We start from the raw sequence: 18,127 nt of genomic DNA, 5'->3' as shown, positions 1-18,127 counted from the left end.
CGGGCCAGAGATCTAAGATTCCTGAATATCTTTAATCGTGCTTGTCAACTTGTCAAACTTGAGCGGCGTAAAATCCATTTCGCAACGATACTTGCTGAAGTGATCCCCATTAACATAACTAGCCGTGGGAAGACGAAATTCAATTTCAAATGTAATAACAGTCGGCGGTCTACCCTTACGTAGCTTCGGACAATGCACGATCAGCAAGTTTTGAACCGATATTGAGGCCATCAGAATTCCGTTTCGCGTAGAGATATCTCAAGTAATTTTTTTTTGTTTTTTTTTCAATTGAAATCCTGCTATAAAAAAGAAACCTGAGAAGGGTTCTGATAGAGCTGCAATGAACCGTCTGAGTTGCTCCGTCATAAAAAATAGTTATTTAAAATAATTAAAGATATAGCTTAACGGTCATAACTTTAGATGCTAGTCTTATATTTTCCGAAAATAATTTGAATCTTTCTTTAAAGTAGCCGATAAACTTGAACAAGCCTTTATGGTGCTTCGATTTTATTGGGAAAAAAGGCGCTCTTTTTGTTAAATTAACAATAATTTTGGCAAAGAGAAGACAAAAATATTCACTCAAAGAAGCTTCGCCTTAATTAAAGTTTGGCTGAAAATATTTTCAAGAATCAATCAATTCAGAATTTATCAAAAATATATTTTATTAATCATCATGAACAGTGATTATTTTTCTAAAGGTTGGCTTTCTTTTATCGACGCAAAGGCTGAAAAATATTTTTTCAAAAAAACTTTTTTTCATACCTTTTTGGCTTTCCTCGCTGATAATTCCACCCCTTCTTCTTCTCGGCCCTAATCGTAGTCCAATTACATTATCATCTTTAAAAACGGTTGGTGAATCAATTTCAATCGAAATGAAAGAAAATTTTCATAAAAAGTGCATTTCTCCTTCTCAAACCGGACCTACACTCGTCCTCCGATTTTTCACCAAAAAGCTTGTCGGCTCTTTTTTCGCCTCTTTCCCGGTTTATTCATTTTTTCGTCGAAAAAAAAACGGACCTGAATTAAACCGGAGCCGTATTCGTCCCATTCGATTTCGTCGAATTTCTTCGGCGATTCGGGATTTTCAGCCATGATTGCTAACAAAGCGTCTTGGAAAGACTTGCTTGGAGCAAGCGTTTTTGTGCTAAAATTTGATATTTCTCAATTTCCCCATAATTTTTGAAATCATCAAAATTCGATAAATCAATCGCTTCTCAGACATTTTATGGTTTTCTGAGAAAGATAACGATGCCCCAAAGCTGCTCAAATACCGACCTTCGCGCGGCCGGTATCGCGGGGCGAAGAGTCAGTCTAACGGTTAGACTCTAACCTCAAAATTCTATTCAGCGAAAAATCGTCCTCGTCTTCTTCTTCTTTCTCCGCAGTGCATTCTGAAATCGTCCGGCGAGTTCCGAAATCAGCTCCGAGCTCGTTGAGTCGTTTTGGAAGGGCGGAGTAGGAGAATTCATCGATGGCGTCGTTTTTCAGGTTCTTTAAAAATGTTTATTTTTGACCAAAAATTTGGTCAAATTCTCGACCAATCAGATTTCCGGTTTCGACCGGTGGATAAATTTCAAAAACATCGTCGGATAAAAAAATTTTGGGAAAAAAGCGAGTTTTTTTGACAAATTTTTGGCCAAAAGCAGACATGGGTTAAAATTATTGACCTCGATTAACCTCTCGAAATCGATCCCCATTCTCTTTTTTCAAAATCCTTTGAAAATTTTGGCTTTTATAAGCTTTTTCTTTCAAATTGACGTCATTTGTTTTTACTCACAACATTTTTGTATTCATCGTCATCTTCATTCTTCGTGTCTTTCGAAAAACTCACAGTTTTTCTCCTCGTCCTAGCTTTTTTCGTTTCCGAGCTCATTTTTTCTATCTGACAGTAAGAGCCGGAGTCTGTCGCTTCAGAAAAATGTGTGGTCGCTAAGCTTCTTTCAAATATTTACTGATGTCAGTTATCATTGTACTTTTTGAGATGATCCTTGACGCCTTTTTGAGCCGCTTTTGTCTCGAAAAAAATATTTTTCAAAATTTCTTTTCGAATTGAATAAAGGTTGATTCAAGGAAAAGGGTTCAAGACGTGTCAGTATGAAAAAATTGGCGAATTTTCCGCTCTTGAATCATCAGCAATTATCATTACAGCAACTTTGACTATGAAATCATTCGACATTAATTGATCCCCACTCTTGGCCTTGGAACATGAACAAATTGGACCGGAAATGGAAAAAATTCAAGAATGCAATTAGAATTCTCTTTAGAAAAAACCAACTCGACGAGCGACAGAATCATTCTCTTGATTTTCCGATCTTTCTTTGCTTTCTCTTATCAAGATTAAATTATGAAAATTGATCACAAATTTTTATTTTGGAAAAACCTTAATTTTTTTTCAAATTTTTTAATCGGTGTTTTCGAAGTGTGATAATAAGCGAACGGAACAGAAAAAATCTTTGAATTGTGTCATGCGAATTCTCATGCGAGGCCTTAGTTATACTTATAACCTTCTATAAAAAAAACCAGAGCCTTACTCAGGCTTCCAAAGTCTGACCTGAGTGCGAAAATCCTGAATCTAGTGTAAAGACCTCATTTTAGGCTTGCGTGATTTCCTGAGTAGAATACAGGGTCAGATTTTCGGAAAAAAACCTGACTCAGGGTCTGAAAGATCTCATCGCGCCTTTTTGATCAAAATCTTTTTTGCCCATACTCAGGTTTTCAACAGAGGTTGTCTTGTCTATGCTTTTCTTTGAGAATTCTTAATCTAAAGAACCAGCGTAACTATATTTATTTGAGCATTCAATAAGCATATTCATCAAAATAATCGTGTTGCAGAGGTCTGGCTTTGGTAAAAGCAGTTCGTCTTCGATTTCGTTTTTTGGAGCGAAGATTGTATTTCGCCGGGGCGCGTTCGAGAAAAGCCGTCAAGTCGATTTCGCCAAGTCGCAGAAATTCTTTTTGCGAGAGGACATCGCCCACGTGTCTTGTATTGTGATGTCTGGCTTTTTGCGACTTTCGTCTGAGCTGCTCTTCGCGGCGCTGATCGACCAACTGGAAGTGGCGGAGATAGCGGCGGGAAGGTTTTCCTTTGATCGTGGTGATTCGCGCGGGTGGGACGTCTGAGGGCTCGCTGATCCAGTAGTTGTAGCTGACTCCATCTGAAAAGCGATAATAAAAAAAAATTCTTTGAGAATTATTTTTTTCCAAAAATCTTCAAAAAAGGCGAACTGGCTTCCCTACCTTGCATCAAAACCTGAGTCAGATTTTTAAAAACGCTAAATAAAAAGCGGCGTAGTAGCTTCGCGAAATTTCCAATGAAATTCATTTTTAACATCTTCCGAAGCCGCTCCGCGGCTTTGAATAAGGAAAAGCCGCTGCGCAGATTTTCATCTAGTATTTTCAGAACCTGACTCAGGTTTTCAACACAGGTTGCCTCTTTTTCCTCATCAATCTAGCTCTTTTTCATTACTTACTTTTGTTTTCTTGATAGTTTTGATAAGTCGGGTCTTCGTAACTAAAAAAGCTCGCCGCGTTCCCCATCAAAAGCTCTTTGTTTTCGGTTTGTGATTTTTGCGAGAATTCTTTGAATTTCGCAAGTAATAAGTTTGATGTATGGACTGATTTTCCTTAAAGAGTCGCTTTTATTTGAGACATCAGAACTCATGATGCCACTTCTTGCGACCTGACCTGATCGTCACGTGATCGAAGAAATTATTGTTTTATGATGTTTTTGTTATGCTTTTTTTTCGTTTTATACCATTTTTTATTAGAATTTTTGTTTGTGACGGAAAAGAAATTTTTTCCGAGAAAAAAAGTCTGAAGCTGACTTTTGATGACTTTTTTTGCATAGTCATCAAAATACAAAATGACCAAAATAATCGAGCTCTCGAAAAATAAAACAGAAAAATATTGATTCAAAGAAAAACAAACTTTCGAAAATGTCAATGAAAACAGTTTTTTAACATTTCTTATTTATTCAATTGTCAGAATTGGGAAAAGTATTGCATTTGCTTAGAGCTTCGCGTTCATGAGCGCCTCCTCGAGCTCGGGAAGTCGGAGGAAAAACTCGATGATTGAGATTTTTCGGTCGCCATCGGCATCTGCTTTGTTGTAGAAATTAACCACGCGCTTGGAAAACACGGTTTTATCAATTTTTGTTTGGTTTTGCTTACCTTGTAAAGATCAGCCTTGGAAATTCCAAACTTGTCCGCTCGCTCGTCAAGGAGCTCGACGCATTCGACGATTTCGATCGCACCATCTTCAAGAAAACTCCGCTAGTTTTATATTTGCGAAGAAAGAATTACCTCCGTCCTTGTCGATTTTGTCAAAAAGAGCGTACAAATCGGCCCAGAACTTGACGAATTCTTCTTCATTCAGCTCCCCGGGCTTGGTTTTGCCGTAGTTCATTTTTGACAGGTAATGATTCTTAAATCGATGATAAGTTTCTTTACCAAATCACTTGATCAGATGACTAAAGAAAGAGATTTTTAATGATTATAATTTTCAACACGCTCGTTGTTTTTAAAATGTTTTCCGATAATTTGTAAATTTTACTTATGGTTTTTTTTTCTCAAATTTATTTTTGTTCCCCAAAATTGTTTTTTATTCCCACAAAAATATTATTAAAAAATCTCACCAAAGATTTGACAAAATCAGCTTCTCGCGCTCCCGGCTTGATCATCCCCTTTTCGACCATATGCTTGGTCATTTCTTCGACGGAAGCGAAACCGCTTCCATCTTTGTCCAGCGCCTTGAAGGACTCCTTCAGCTGTGGTCCGTACTTTTCTCTAGCCGCGGCTCGTCGTGCTTTTCCCTCTTCAGTGCCCATTTTTTGGCGATTCTAGAAATGATCGATTTGAAAAAAAAAGAATAATTCGATTTGGCAGCCGGTAAAAAGCCACAGCCACTATTTGAATTGCTCTCATTATTCGACGTTTTGCAAATGTGACGTCGTTTGATCTGTTTGGACGTTCAATAAACAGTAATTTCATATTTCATAAGGGTAGTTTCTCAGTTGAGTCAGAAAGTTTATCTCAGCTTTTGAAAGATATGTGGCAAGAGGGATTAAACTTGGCACAGATCGAGGGCCAGGCCTGATTGTCACCTTTCTCGAAATAAAAAGACCCGAAAAAGGTTTTTTTCTTGAATGTTAAAATAAATTTTTAACTGTGCAAAAACCTGAGTCAGGAAGTGGCTTTAGTCGCTTTTCGAAAAAAATTGATAAGAAAAATAATTTTTGAAGCCGCTTCGCGGCTTCGAATCTAAAAAAGCCGCTACACGGCTTTTCGTTTGGGATCTGACAGACCCTGACTCAGGTTTCAGCAAAGGTTGCCGTGGACAGCCAAAAATGGCTCTAGAATCGCTCGCCTCCCGTGGCGTTGGGGTGCGGCGACCAGGGTGTTGTCAAGCAGTGGAAATAGAAAAAAAGACAAAGGAAATGATTGTTGCAAATCTCGATCCTTTGGAATTGAATTCACAGAATTCGTTACACGCAAATTTCTCACAGCTTCTATCCAGCCGTAGAATGGGTCGTTTCTAGCGCGTTGAAGATAGAAGAGATGGGAGAGAGAATTCAAGTTGGGATTCGGGTGAGACCGAGTTTGGGAATCGATGGCGATAGACCGGTTTTACAGGAAATTGGCTTTACTGACTCTTTTTGGAAGTTAAAATTGACAAGAAATCCGACATTTTTGACCAAAATTTTGGTCCTTCAAAGGCGAATCAGAGGCCTGCATTCGGCAAATGGGCCAATCGGATTTCATTAAATCATTTTCGCAAAAATGAAGGTATTTCTTGTTGCATTTTTGTGGATTCTAGCTCCCGACTCCTCTATTAAATAAAAATTTTTGAATAAGCCAATCAAAAGATCCAAAATAACTCGATTTACGCGGAAAGTCATCAATCCCGTTCCTTCAAATTCGACAAAGTCTTCAACCCACAAGATGACCAAGAAACCATCTTCGCCGACATCGGCCAAAACATCCTCGAAAACACCCTCGCCGGTTTCAACTCAACACTTCTTACCTACGGCCAAACTGGCTCCGGAAAGACCTTCACCGTTTTTGGAGACAACGAAGAACCCGGCATCGTGCCTCGGCTTTTAATCGCGCTGTTTGAGAAGATCTCTTCGCTGAGATCGAAATTTCCGACGAATGATTATCACGTGGAAGTTTCGATGCTCGAAATTTACAATGAAAAAGTGAGGGATCTTCTCGGCTCGAAAAATGGGGGCTTCGCGAAGGTTCGAGAAGTTGGCGAATATTTCAAGGTCTTGAATTTGACCACAGTCGTGGTTCATAGTAGAGAAGAGGTTGAACAGGTGGCGGCGGAAGGTATGAAAGAAAAATGCTAAAGGAATTAAATTTTGGCTCGAAAATTCGTGAAGAAAACCTAAGTTAGGGTCTGATAGACGTTAAATGAAGCGCGGCGTAGCTGCTTTTTTTCAAATTGAAGCCGCAAAGCGGCTTTTTTTTAAGAAAGCCGCTATGCGGCTTTTTATTTTAGATTTTTTAGACCCTGACTCAGGTTTTCTTCACAGATAACCCAGCTCATAATTGAATTAAGGAGCAAAGGGACGATCAATTGCCTCAACAAATAAAAATGAGAAATCATCAAGAGCGCACACGATTTTCAAAATCCGCTTCGTTCAAAAAATCAAGGAAAACGAGGGTACCCGCGTGAAGCGATCGGAAATTGTCCTCGTCGATCTCGCCGGATCGGAGAGAGTTGGGCAAGCAGAAATGAAAGGAAACAGATTCAAGGAAGGAGTGAGCATCAATTTATCGCTGATGAAGCTTGGGGAGTGCATCAAAGGTTTGAAAAGTGAGAAAGAAAAGGGAAAAATAGGTTTCTAGCGCTGGTCGATTTGAGAAATTCGCCTGGCCATCCAACTCCTTCGCATATTTTCCGGGGATCGGTGATGACTCAGTTGTTGAAGCGCTCGCTTGTTGGAAATTCGAAGGTAGAAATTGAGAAGTTGAGAAATCTTCTTTGATTTTTTCTTAGACAATTATGATCGCGACGATTTCCGCGGACGAGGAGAATTTTCAGGAAACTTTGAGCACGCTGAAATATGCAAATCGAATGAAAGAGCTTGCGACTGAGCCGATTGTCAATGAAGAATCGGCGGCAAAGATCATCAAAGAGCTGGAAGAAGAAATAACTCGACTAAAGGCTCAATATCTGGAAAAATTGAAAACTAATTCTGATTCTAGAGCGCTATGAAAAAGTCCCGACGACCATCAAATTTGAGCCAAACAGAGCTAGAAGCGATTCTAGAGGCAAAAATGCGCGAAATCGAGCTTTTGACTCAAGATTACGAAGAGCGCCTCGCCCAAGAGCTCCGAAAATCTGAAGCGTTGAAAAAGAAACTTGAGCAGAACTTTGACGAGCTGCTTGCTGAGGAGCTCGAAAAGATGAAACGAGATAAAGGCGGAATTTCCAGCTCGAGTTTAATTCAACTCAGATCGGAGCTGGACTTTTTGAGAGGGGAGAATCAGTTTCTTCGGGTGAGTTTTGCTTGGTTATTGTTGATTTGGGGATGAAAACCCTGTGTAAAAAACCTGAGTCAGGGTTCTGAAAGCCTGTTTTTAGAACCCTGACTAAGGTTTTCTTCACAGGGTTTACGACCGAATTGATTGATGACATTTGCTGTTCAGAATGAAATTGAAAATTTGACGAAAAAGAAAAGAAAATGCTGTTTTGGATTTTGCCGAAGTCGGAAGAAAAATTTCACTTCTCCCTAAATAAAAAAATTAGAGAAAATATTAATTATAAAAACGAGTATCTAAAAAGCTCTTCATTTTTTGAGTCATTTACTCATTGTTGATTTCGCAGCGAGATGAAAATATTTTCGTTAATAATATTTTTTCATTGGCTCGCTGACATTATGACCTTTGACTCAGAAGACTTTGCTTTCGTTTATTCTAGTACACGTTTTGATATTTGTTGAACAATTTTTTTATTTGCGAAATCCTCGCGCCGCTCAGAGGGAGAAAGAGAAAAACTCGCCGCGATGGGATTCACGGAGGATTTTCTGCCAGTTTTTGTTTCGCTTTTTCAAATTTTACAAGCGATCATTTTATGGCCCTTTCCGAAGTCGAAGAAAGATCTGAATGGAGAAATCGTTTGCATCACCGGCGCTGGGAGCGGAATCGGAGCTCTCATGGCCAAGAAACTCGCCGACATGGGATGTGTCATCGTCGCTTGGGATGTCAATGTGAAGGGAAACGAAGCTACTGTCGAAGAAATCAGGTAAATAGCCCCTTTCAGCGTCGTTTTTGTTTAAAATTTCTAGAAAAAATGGCGGCGAAGCGTATGGTTTCAAATGCGACGTGACCAACCGCGCTGAAGTCTACGAAGTCGCCAAGAAATCTGCGAAACTCGCCGGCGATATTACGATGTTGATCAACAACGCTGGCATCGTTGGTGGAAAAACGTTCATGGAGTCGGATGACGCGGTGATTCAGAAGACTTTTGAAGTCAACGCGATTTCGCACTTTTGGACGACGAAGGCGTTTTTGCCAAAAATGGTGGAAAATAATCATGGACATGTCAGTAAGTTGTTCGCGAAAAATGCGAAAAAAATGCGAATAATTGAGAAAAAATAGAAATTTATTGCGAAAAAATACGAAAATTTTCGCGAGAAAATGCGGAAAATTGCGAAAAAAACAGTAATAATTGCGAAATATTGCGAAAAAAATGCGAAAATTTTCGCAAAAAATGCGATGAAAGATGCCCTTGAAGATCAAAAAGCTCGTTTTTTCTTCATCAATATTTGCGAAATTTCAATTCTATTTATTCTAGTTTCGATCGCCTCCTCTGCTGGTTACTTCGCCGTTCCAAAGCTCGCTGATTATTGCGCAAGTAAAGCCGCCGCCGCCCACTTTGCCGACGTAAAATAATCATGAACCATTTCCCTTCAACAATTTTAGTCGCTGTCGATGGAGCTGTACAAGGCAAATAGCGCGGTCAAGGTCTCCTGGGTCTGCCCCTACGCGATTTCGACGGGAATGTTTGAAGGCTTCTTTGCCAAGCGACCGTGGTTGGTGGATATTCTTACGCCGGAATCAGTCGTCGACAGTGTTATTCACGGAATTCAGACGAATGCGGACAGAATTTTCTTGCCAAAGATTCTTGATATTCTAGCGGTAAATTTCTTTTTTAATTGATACCGGCTTAGTTCGAAAACCTGTGTAGAAAGCCTGAGAAAGGGTCTGAAAGACATCAAATGAAAAGCCGCGCAGCGGCTTTTTTTAAAAACGAAGCCGCACAGCAGCTTCGCGAAAATTCTAACTTTTACAAGAGAAGATGTTTCGCGAAGCCGCTTTGCGGCTTCGATTTTAAAAAAACCGCCGCGCGGCTTTTATTTAGGAACCTTTCAGACTCTGACTTATATTTTCGGCACAGGTTGATGAGCAAAGAATTAAGGTAATTAATGAAAAATTCAGGTTCTTCAAGAGATGCTTCCGAGAAACGCTGGTTTGACATTCTTGTCCTGGGGAGGAGTTCTTGATGCAATGAATGATGTAAAAAAAAACTCGACTGAAATCATTTTCATGATTTTTTTAGTTCGTTGGACGAAGCAAGCAAAAATGAAATCAAGGAAGAAATCAATCCTGCAGAAGAAAACTCATATTTTGCCAAAAAAATATCGAATAAAGCAAAGTTTATTAATAACGAGTTCTATTTGTCGGAGCACTTTTTCGGCGATTCGGTTTTGGAGACTTCTGGTCGAGGAACGAGATTCTTGAGCACGGATCAAAGCTGGGGAGGTGGAGATTTTTCGCAGCGAATCACTTTGGCTCGACTCTAGAAAGGGGGAAAAAGTGTTTGCGGAGAAATTTTACCTTGAATATTTTCTTCAATCGGGACGTGCTTAAATTGCCTTCTTACTTTCGCATCGTGGTCCTAGAACAAATAACTGAGAAGGAGAAATATGCCCTAAAATCTTTTAAATGCTTCCACCGGGGGTCACAAACGCTGACTCAAGAAATCAGACTGGTTAATCTTTTTTTAACTCTTCCCTGTCAACAGGTGAAGAAATGATTTACAGTGCCAATTGACAGGCGGGAGTACACATCTGACAGTATAAATTTTACTCTTGATCGTTTTTCTTGATCTTCAAAAGGACGATTTTCAAGAAAAAGGGGCTCTAGAATTCTGTTTACCTTTTGTTCCGAAACTGCCCAAATTCTCGAGTTGCTTCCTTTTCTTCGATTGCATGGTTCGACTTTTAAATACTGAGAAACGCGCGGTTCCTTGTCGAGAATTTGGTCGACTTTCTGCTTTGAAAGGGTCACGTGCTTCGTTTCTTGAGTTTTTCTAGTTGAGCGGCGTTTCGTGTCCAGCTGGCTTGCTCGTTTCAGACTTAGTTTTGATGTCATTATTTAGTAGAAGGCAGAAAATCTCGATGGTCTTATCCAAATTATTAAGTTTTTGTTCAGGAAGTCAAAGTTTTCTGAAGACAAAAAATCGAAATTTCAAAAATGACATTTATTTTATGATTTCTTGCGATCTTACCTCGAAAAAGTCAAGTCCATATCATCGGGAATAATCGACTTTCTGACCCTTTCGATCAAACTTTGCCGCCTCTTGCCGGAATTTCCTTTGCTGGACTTGCCGGAATCATTGTCAATTTCTCTGTCTTTGCCGTTTTTGAATATTTTCCTGAGCTTTTCGAACATGGGGTTTTTTGTTGATTTCAGAAGAGTTAAAACTTGCAACTTTCAGAAAGGAAGAACCTGAGCTGCAAAGCCACGCAATATAATAAATGACGCTGGACAGGAACTGTTGAATTCGCAGTTCATTTCCACTTTATTTTGTTATGTTTTCAGATTGCAAAGAGGCTAAAAAATAAACCATAAAACTCATTTTTAATATATTTCAATCGCAGAAATAAAAATCTAAAAGAATAAAAAGAAATCAGAAAGTATGAATTTCAGGAACTATCCGAAATATCATTGATCAAAGATGTCTATTTTTTAAATTTCCATCCAATGGAGATCTTTGGGTTTCCGCTGTCAGACACGCCGCCGCCTGCATACATGCCGTCGTTTTCATAAAAAGCGCCATGAGTGCCATCATGCGAGCCAACTGATAAGGGTTTGAATTTTTATAAAACATTAAAAAGGCAAAAAATTCGAAACCCTTAAATGAACAGGCACTTCCGTAAGATACAGCCGCAAAAAGAGTCAAAAACTTCATTTTTTGAGCTCCGAAATATTTTTGTAATATTTCTCACGAATGTTGAAGAAAAACTATCGTATTTATAGTGTCGAGTTTGCATTGTTGCGTGAGAGATGTCCTTGATGCCGACTAAGAGCATCGGAGTTTGACCCAAATGATGGAGATTTCCTACGTCAATTCACGTTAGTCAAATTACAAAGTATGTTCTTGAGTAAAAATTCAGACAGTAAACAGCAAAATAACGTACCGCGCATTTTCTGTCCAAAGTCTTATTTTCAAATAGGATTTTGAGGGTAAAAAGTCCAGATAGGACCCGAATGCTTTTAAATACAGTGAAACCCCTCCTGAAGACTTCTTTTTTAAATAATAGAAAATAAAAAAAGGGGCTTTTTTCTTTGAATGACGGAAAAAGCTTCTGTTAGTCAAATATCTTGAATAGATGTTCATTTTAAGCTAGTATGAGATACTCTGGCATTTAAGAGTCCAGAGATTTAAATCTCTGCTTGAAGCTTAATCGACCACCATAGGCTTTAGTTCATAGCCTTTAATTGGTTGATTCTTGGACTGAGTTGGATGGTTCTAAAATATTCGATTTTCTTTTGGCGAAAGGTGAATCTCTGGGAATCCAAAATAAAACGCGGACTTCAATACAGTAAATTTTATTCTTAAAATACCCTTTTAGAACCTCCTTTAGAATGTCAGAATTCGCTTTTTTTCAAATCTGCTTGAAAACTGTGATTTTTGATATCTAACTCTTTAGGGGTACGGGTTTCGATTTCTAAAGGGATTTATAATGCATTTAAGACATTTATTTTGTCTTCTATTAAATTCTGCGCAAAATTCTGAGCATTTTTGTTTTTATGTAAGCTGCTATAAAGCTCAAAGCATAAGAAACATCACGGTTGTCTTTGTTTCTTAAGAGGAAGAAAATTTCCTTCTGACAAAATTAAGATCTACGATAAATCTTCATATAAAAATGATAAGAAATCTTCAACCATCAATAGGTTTTCAGGAATACAGCCTCAAACGTAGCCTGATCGATAACCGTTGCCTTAAAAAATCAACACTTTCCCTCAAAAAATCGAAAATTTCAAAACAGCCATATTTCGGCTTCTTAGTGTGCCTTGAAGTAAAGTTCATCATGAAAACTTGTCCAGAGCAATTATTGACTTATAAAAATCTAAAATTTTATTTGAAATTTGGAGTTTTTCGTCATTTTTATCAAAAAGTCAAATTTACAAAAGCGATTTTGAGAGTGAAGAAGTCGAGAGAGAGACAAGACTTATGAAGCCCTGAAATCGTTTTTGGACCTGTAGATTTCATTTCTGGGGTCATAAAAATGAAAACCCGATTTTTGATATTTCGAAAATTGTAAACTGGAGGGGGGGTTCCTATTCTTACTTTGCTAAAATATGCGGCATTTCGTCGATTTTATCCTTCGAGGCTCAGAAGGAATTTTTCCTTGTAGTGTTTGTATTCCATGATTATTGCGCATGTTGTTTTTTTTCATTTGCAAAAATAGACTAAGAACATCCGATGAGTTTGAAGGTCGAGGACGATATTGACGCAAATGCAGCTTATATATGCAGTCCCAAAATTAAAAAAGTCACAGTTTTCAAAACATCATGAAACTTGTTAATCTCTTCGCTGTCGTCTCCAGTGTTACCGCCTGCTTCTCTGGTGTACCAGGGATGGGTTTTCTTCTGTATTAAAGAGCTTGTTTTTTGAATTTTATTTGTACATTAGTATTTCATATTCTCAATTATTCACAATTTTCAAAGAGAAGAAAACTCTATCAAAGAGCTTTGCATTAATCCCCCTTGTCCAACTCGCAACGGTAGAGGTGGATGGGACTGGCCGTGAAGTACACAAGAAGTAACTCTAAGCGAAATCTTGATTCTCTGACTAATTTGATATTTTTATGCACGAATAACACAAATAAAAAATTCAAAAACCAATAAAAGTGACCAAAGCCCTTTAAATCCATTGATTTAGGCTTTTAATCATTTTTTTCTAGTTTATTAGAGATGAGCAACAGCAATTCTTATATAAAATTAAATTGCTACAGAGATAAATTTTTTAATTTAGGAAAATCCAGCGTGAAATATCACTCTGATATATTTTAAAAACAAGTGTTGTATTTTCCATCGAGAATAAGGGAGTATCTTCGATCTCCAACCGGGCGACTGAGAACTTCTGGGTCGATGTCGATTTTCTCAACTTCGACTTCTTCATCGTAGAAAAAACCGCTCATTGGACTCTTCTCCGACGGTGAAAATGTAGTTTTCGAAAGAAATCGCGGTGGGGAAATAATGCTTCTAAAAGCAAATTTTTCCTCACTTTTTGATAGAAAATATCTCACATAAAAAGTTCGCCGATTTTTGTCCAAACTTGATTCTTGAAAAGATGAACATTGACTCGTCCGCCGAGGAAGACTTCATATCCGCCAATAGTGATCAAGCCATCAGAGACGCCAAGGCAGAATCTTCCCTCAGTATCACTAGAAGTAACGATTAAAGAAAAGCGAAATCGTGAAGAGTCAATTTTCTACCCTTCGCCGGGAAAATCAGTTGTTCGACTCCACTCAGAACTTTCGCTATTTCTGATCTCGACGTAGTTTTGTTTTCCATAATCTTCAGAACCAAGAGTAATGATGTCGTCCCCAAAGAAGCCAACGCAACCTTTTTGATGATCAGCTTGAGTCGAGTAAAGATCGAGCCCGACTGTTCGGCCATCGTAGTACTGGCATCGCTTGTGCTTGTAGTTGCTGTCGAACCAGAAGCATAGGAGGACTACAAATTACCGATGATTTTTGATGATTGCCCCGAAAACGAAATAAGCGACACCAAACGAGTAGATTGTATTTTATTTATGCGTGGAGGACCCCCGTACTGGAAGAATTTAAGCAAAAGAAGAAGAGACTCTTCCGGGGAATTATTGCGATTTCCTGATTTTTCGGCGCATTAGCAAATAAAAATCGAGAAAATTTATCACGTGGATCTTCTGAGGACCCCGGAGGATTCCACCTGATGGAAGAATTTATTACTAAATGAAGAAATCTCTTCTAAGGGAATCATATTTAAAATCTATATTTTGATAAAGGGCTCTTCAGAACTGTACCTCTAGAATCGTCTTGAAGAGCAATCGCAGTCTGGGTATATCGATGACTGTAGACAAGCGAAAGAGATTGCTTTTCAAAATCACAGCCGTTCAGAATCAAAATCGCCTTCGAGTCTTTATATCCTCCGAAGACATGAAATCGGCCTTGAAAATAGACACCAGCGGCGTACTTGATATATCCACTATCAGAGTCAGGGAAAGAGTACTGAACTGGCGTTTTTCGACCAATGGTGTTTTGGAGATACGATTCTTCCGGGTGAAAAACGATGAATTCGTTGGACTCGCAATTGTAATCGCCACATCCTGGGCAGCCGGTGGGACATCCTTAGGCTTACCGGACTAAATTTCGACCCTTATTTCTAGCTTAGTTGGGTGGTCATATGACACAGTTTTAGAAAGCCTAGCTTCTGAGCTTTCATTTGGGCACAAATTCAAGGGGTCTGGGTCATGCCCGCAAGGCAATTCATGGGACCTGAAGTCCCAAAATAGGTACTAGAATCCTTCAAACTATTTTTCGATGCCCGTCCGGGCTCGAGAGTAGTCAAGAGTCATATATTTAGAAAGCTCAGGCTCTGAGCTTTCAGTAGAGCTCAAGAAATCTTAGCGCCAAGCCGTTTGTGGCCACCTGGAGGCGCTAGAAGTTGGCGGTGAAAATCCGGAAATGCCGTGAAACTCGGTTTTGAGTTCTAAACTCTACAATTATATGTATAAAACATATATAAACAATAATTAACGCATTAAAAGTTGAACCGCGGTCGAACCGGGTGTTTCAACTCTAGAAACCTTCAAATATATGGAAATATGGCCCACGATGAACCACCCGGTTGACCACCCGGTTTGACCTCGGTTCAACTTTTTAATGCGTTAATTTTTGTTTATATATGTTTTATACATATAATTGTAGAGTTTAGAACTCAAAACCGAGTTTTACGGCATGACCCAGACCCCTTGAATTTGTGCCCAAATGAAAGCCCAGAAGCTAGGCTTTCTAAAACTGTGTCATATGACCACCCAACTAAGCTAGAAAGAAGGGTCAAAATTTAGTCCGGTAAGCCTAGACATCCTTCCATGCAGGGACAACTGTAAATATCCTTCGTGTACTCTTCCGAGCAGTTGAGATGACAGTCGATCGAATTGTCGCAGAAGTCAAAGCATCCGCTTAGATTTCCCTTTACTTTGTCTTTGCAGACTAAGTAGTCCTCGTTGTTTTCAGGATCGTCGCAGGTGGAAGCGCAAAAGGAGCTTGGGCAGTTTTCGCAGCCGTTTTCGCAATTTTCTCCACAGGGGCTAGAATTATTTGGCAACTTTGTTCGACCCTATTTCTCACCAATCATCAATGCAAAGCAAAAATTCCCGATTGCAAGTAGTCTCGCAACTGGCATCTCCACAGTCTTCCCTGCAAATATCAAGCTCTCCCTGGCAGTGATTATTGCACAAATCTCCCAAATCTTGATCACTAGAATTTTCTCTCAATAAAACTTAAAATCAATCACAAAACGTACGGGCAGTTTTTCGGGTCGGCAAAAATCCCAAGTAAAAAGAAGAGAATTTTCAGGATTTTTTTCATTTTTTGCTAAAAAAACTTTCTTTTTCGAAAAATTTCTGTTCATCTTTTGCTGTTCAAATTTCATCATTTTAAATTTTCATGATCGACAAATACTACTCCGGCTTTATTTGACCCCGAAATGAACTGAAAACGAACAAACTTCAACTTTTTCGTTCAACGTTTCTATAAAATTTTCCAATCGGCGCTTGCCCAGCAGGAGCTTATCTGTAAAACCCTAGGAGACGAGCTCTCTTCTTTTCCCAGAATCGAAATAATTAGGTCGCACTTCGCATTTTCTATTTTAAAAGCTCAGCGGGGAGTGAGGAGTCCTCATCCTGGCGTTTTTATGAGGCGAGGTGAAGCGCACTTCCGATCACAAATTGGCCAAAATCGGGTTCGATGGGCGCTGATGTTCAATTTTCAAATTGTTGGAGCAAATAAAGCACGAGTGTGGGATGATAAACAGGAGAATGGTGATGAATCGGGCGACAGGGCAAATTTGCAAGTGAGAATTTGACAATTATGATTGGCAAAAATCGTTAGTATTATTGTCTGAAAGTAAGGGCTGGGCTCGAAAACCTGTGTATAAATCTGAGTCAGGGTCTGAAAAAATTTTTATTGAAAAGTCGGCTTTGAAAAAAAAACTGCGAAGATTTTTTTGCCATAAAATAAATTCTTCGGAGGATAAAAGATGTTAAAAGGGATGAGAATGTAAAAGAAAGGGATGATTGAAATTCGATTTTCTGTAATTTGTCGAAAAACACCACGAAAAGCAGTTGTTCATAGTAAAGCAAAATTTAACAAATTAAGGCGAAAAGAACCATAATGATGTCTTGATTTTTCACTTCCCGGTTTACTCAAAATTATTTCCGACGATTCATAACTATTAACTATTACCCTATCAAACTCAAATTCACCAGATTCGATGTATGAATTTTTAAAAGATTGTCCTCTATCATTCTCCTAAATAAAACTTCCTTGACAGGCGGAACATACAGTGCTGTCAGGTGTCAGGGAGATGAAAGGCACGCTTTCTGGGTCGAAGCCGCAGAGTTTGGAAAGCTGGCGCTCGGGCGGATGCTCCCTTTGACCAGACAGATTTATGCTGATCTAGCGATTTTCCGAGCGCCCCAATAAAACTAATTGAGTGGAAAAACTTTGTACTGCTATTTTTTGGCTTATTTTTTGCAGGAGGAAAAGCGCAAAGTTAGTAAAAAGCCCGTCTTAGCTATTTTATTTTTTAAGAATAATTAAGAAAAAATAAAATTAAATTAAAAATGAAAAAATGGAAAACGAAATCATAGAACGAAAAAATTCCTGTGCATTTTTTTTCTTGCAAAATTATAAATTCCATTCTGTAATCAAAATAACCTTTTTCTATTTTATCAACAAGTTGGAATTTCCAATTTCGCTATTTTGATTTTTCATATTTTCGGAAATATTTGGGCCTCTCTCACGGAGCGGGGGCCAAAAAGAGGTTGCCAGGTGGAAGTAATTTTGTTTTCAGGTGCAGCGATTTTCTGACATTTTCGGAAGTAAGACACTATGTCTATTTTTATTCAGAATTAAGGGGAGGGGGGTCAACAAGAATTTTTTCCTGGGTGATTGTAACTTTGCTTATACACATAGTCTGGATATGAATCTTGAATTTTTGGGATCTTCATATTCTACCAAATCTGTTGAGCCTAAAATAAATTGATAAAAATAATATTTATAGGATGAAATTAACAAAATTGTAAAAAAATTGACCATTTTTCGTGCATTTTCGGGAAAATGGGCCTTTTTTGACGGGATTTTTGACCGATCTTTTCTGGCCAGAATTTTTTCTAGTCTTCGCCGGTAAATTTTTTCAACAGAAAAATTTTTTACAGGGTAAACGTAAGAATTTCTTTAGGTTCTACTAAACGAATGAAAAAATTTTATTGATCTCAAATTTGAACGTAAGGTTGGCAAAGTATTATTTTTTTTGTTGATGATTCATCAATGATGAAGAGGCAGTTAATAAAGAAAAAAAAAATTATTTATGAAAAAAATTTGATTCTTGTTTTTTATTTGCTTATGCTTTTTAGATTGTAGCTCTAGAAAGACTGAGGATAAGAATGAGGCCTCAATCACTCAATTGTCGCTCAAATTGCAACAATTATTTATGTCAGTTTCTAGCGCACCTGTGCCGCGCTGGTGGAGCGATAAATCGCAAAAATATTTCTCCGAGAAATGGATTATCTCCTTTGCGAGAAAATAAGCTCTCAGAGGATTACACATATCTTCGTTTTTTCG

At 38.5% G+C, this 18,127-nt stretch overlaps 7 protein-coding genes across 7 annotated transcripts; 2 read left to right on the top strand and 5 right to left on the bottom strand.

Moving 5' to 3' along the window:
- Positions 1–775: 775 nt before the first annotated feature.
- LOC145695295 (uncharacterized) lies at positions 776–1,940 on the bottom strand. Its single transcript, XM_081772297.1, has 4 exons — positions 1,778–1,940; positions 1,331–1,491; positions 922–1,144; positions 776–837 (listed from the first exon to the last, which is right to left on the bottom strand). Exons 1-3 carry the CDS (start codon positions 1,871–1,873, stop codon positions 943–945), a joined length of 459 nt encoding a protein of 152 aa, XP_081628423.1. The 5' UTR covers positions 1,874–1,940; the 3' UTR covers positions 776–837; positions 922–942.
- An 822-nt stretch (positions 1,941–2,762) lies between these two features.
- LOC145696973 (uncharacterized) lies at positions 2,763–3,626 on the bottom strand. Its single transcript, XM_081774109.1, has 2 exons — positions 3,471–3,626; positions 2,763–3,155 (listed from the first exon to the last, which is right to left on the bottom strand). Exons 1-2 carry the CDS (start codon positions 3,535–3,537, stop codon positions 2,797–2,799), a joined length of 426 nt encoding a protein of 141 aa, XP_081630235.1. The 5' UTR covers positions 3,538–3,626; the 3' UTR covers positions 2,763–2,796.
- Positions 3,627–3,970: 344 nt separating this feature from the next.
- LOC145696964 (calcium-binding protein LPS1-alpha-like) lies at positions 3,971–4,861 on the bottom strand. Its single transcript, XM_081774097.1, has 4 exons — positions 4,634–4,861; positions 4,302–4,422; positions 4,170–4,255; positions 3,971–4,125 (listed from the first exon to the last, which is right to left on the bottom strand). The coding sequence occupies exons 1-4, from the start codon at positions 4,823–4,825 to the stop codon at positions 4,009–4,011; spliced, it is 516 nt and encodes a 171-aa protein (XP_081630223.1). The 5' UTR covers positions 4,826–4,861; the 3' UTR covers positions 3,971–4,008.
- Positions 4,862–5,777: 916 nt separating this feature from the next.
- Positions 5,778–7,499, top strand: LOC145711728 (kinesin-like protein KIF13A). The gene is made up of 5 exons (XM_081789419.1): positions 5,778–5,783; positions 5,864–6,329; positions 6,562–6,810; positions 6,852–6,958; positions 7,003–7,499. Exons 1-5 carry the CDS (start codon positions 5,778–5,780, stop codon positions 7,219–7,221), a joined length of 1,047 nt encoding a protein of 348 aa, XP_081645545.1. The 3' UTR covers positions 7,222–7,499.
- Positions 7,500–7,934: 435 nt separating this feature from the next.
- LOC145711592 (epidermal retinol dehydrogenase 2-like) lies at positions 7,935–9,673 on the top strand. The gene is made up of 6 exons (XM_081789284.1): positions 7,935–8,250; positions 8,294–8,553; positions 8,803–8,891; positions 8,931–9,146; positions 9,447–9,524; positions 9,568–9,673. The coding sequence occupies exons 1-6, from the start codon at positions 8,012–8,014 to the stop codon at positions 9,592–9,594; spliced, it is 909 nt and encodes a 302-aa protein (XP_081645410.1). The 5' UTR covers positions 7,935–8,011; the 3' UTR covers positions 9,595–9,673.
- Positions 9,629–10,683, bottom strand: LOC145711727 (uncharacterized). The gene is made up of 4 exons (XM_081789418.1): positions 10,519–10,683; positions 10,167–10,365; positions 9,846–9,906; positions 9,629–9,807 (listed from the first exon to the last, which is right to left on the bottom strand). The coding sequence occupies exons 1-4, from the start codon at positions 10,680–10,682 to the stop codon at positions 9,629–9,631; spliced, it is 603 nt and encodes a 200-aa protein (XP_081645544.1). The 5' UTR covers position 10,683.
- Positions 10,684–13,306: 2,623 nt separating this feature from the next.
- LOC145711726 (uncharacterized) lies at positions 13,307–15,919 on the bottom strand. Its single transcript, XM_081789417.1, has 7 exons — positions 15,807–15,919; positions 15,632–15,760; positions 15,359–15,591; positions 14,305–14,628; positions 13,736–13,976; positions 13,547–13,684; positions 13,307–13,502 (listed from the first exon to the last, which is right to left on the bottom strand). The coding sequence occupies exons 1-7, from the start codon at positions 15,869–15,871 to the stop codon at positions 13,307–13,309; spliced, it is 1,326 nt and encodes a 441-aa protein (XP_081645543.1). The 5' UTR covers positions 15,872–15,919.
- Positions 15,920–18,127: the final 2,208 nt, after the last annotated feature.

The sequence above is a fragment of the Oikopleura dioica genome, chromosome 1 (assembly GCF_907165135.1).
Source record: "Oikopleura dioica chromosome 1, OKI2018_I68_1.0, whole genome shotgun sequence".
NCBI lineage: Eukaryota > Metazoa > Chordata > Appendicularia > Copelata > Oikopleuridae > Oikopleura > Oikopleura dioica.
Note: the sequence above shows the minus strand (reverse complement) of the source record. Positions and strands in the feature narration are given on the sequence as shown.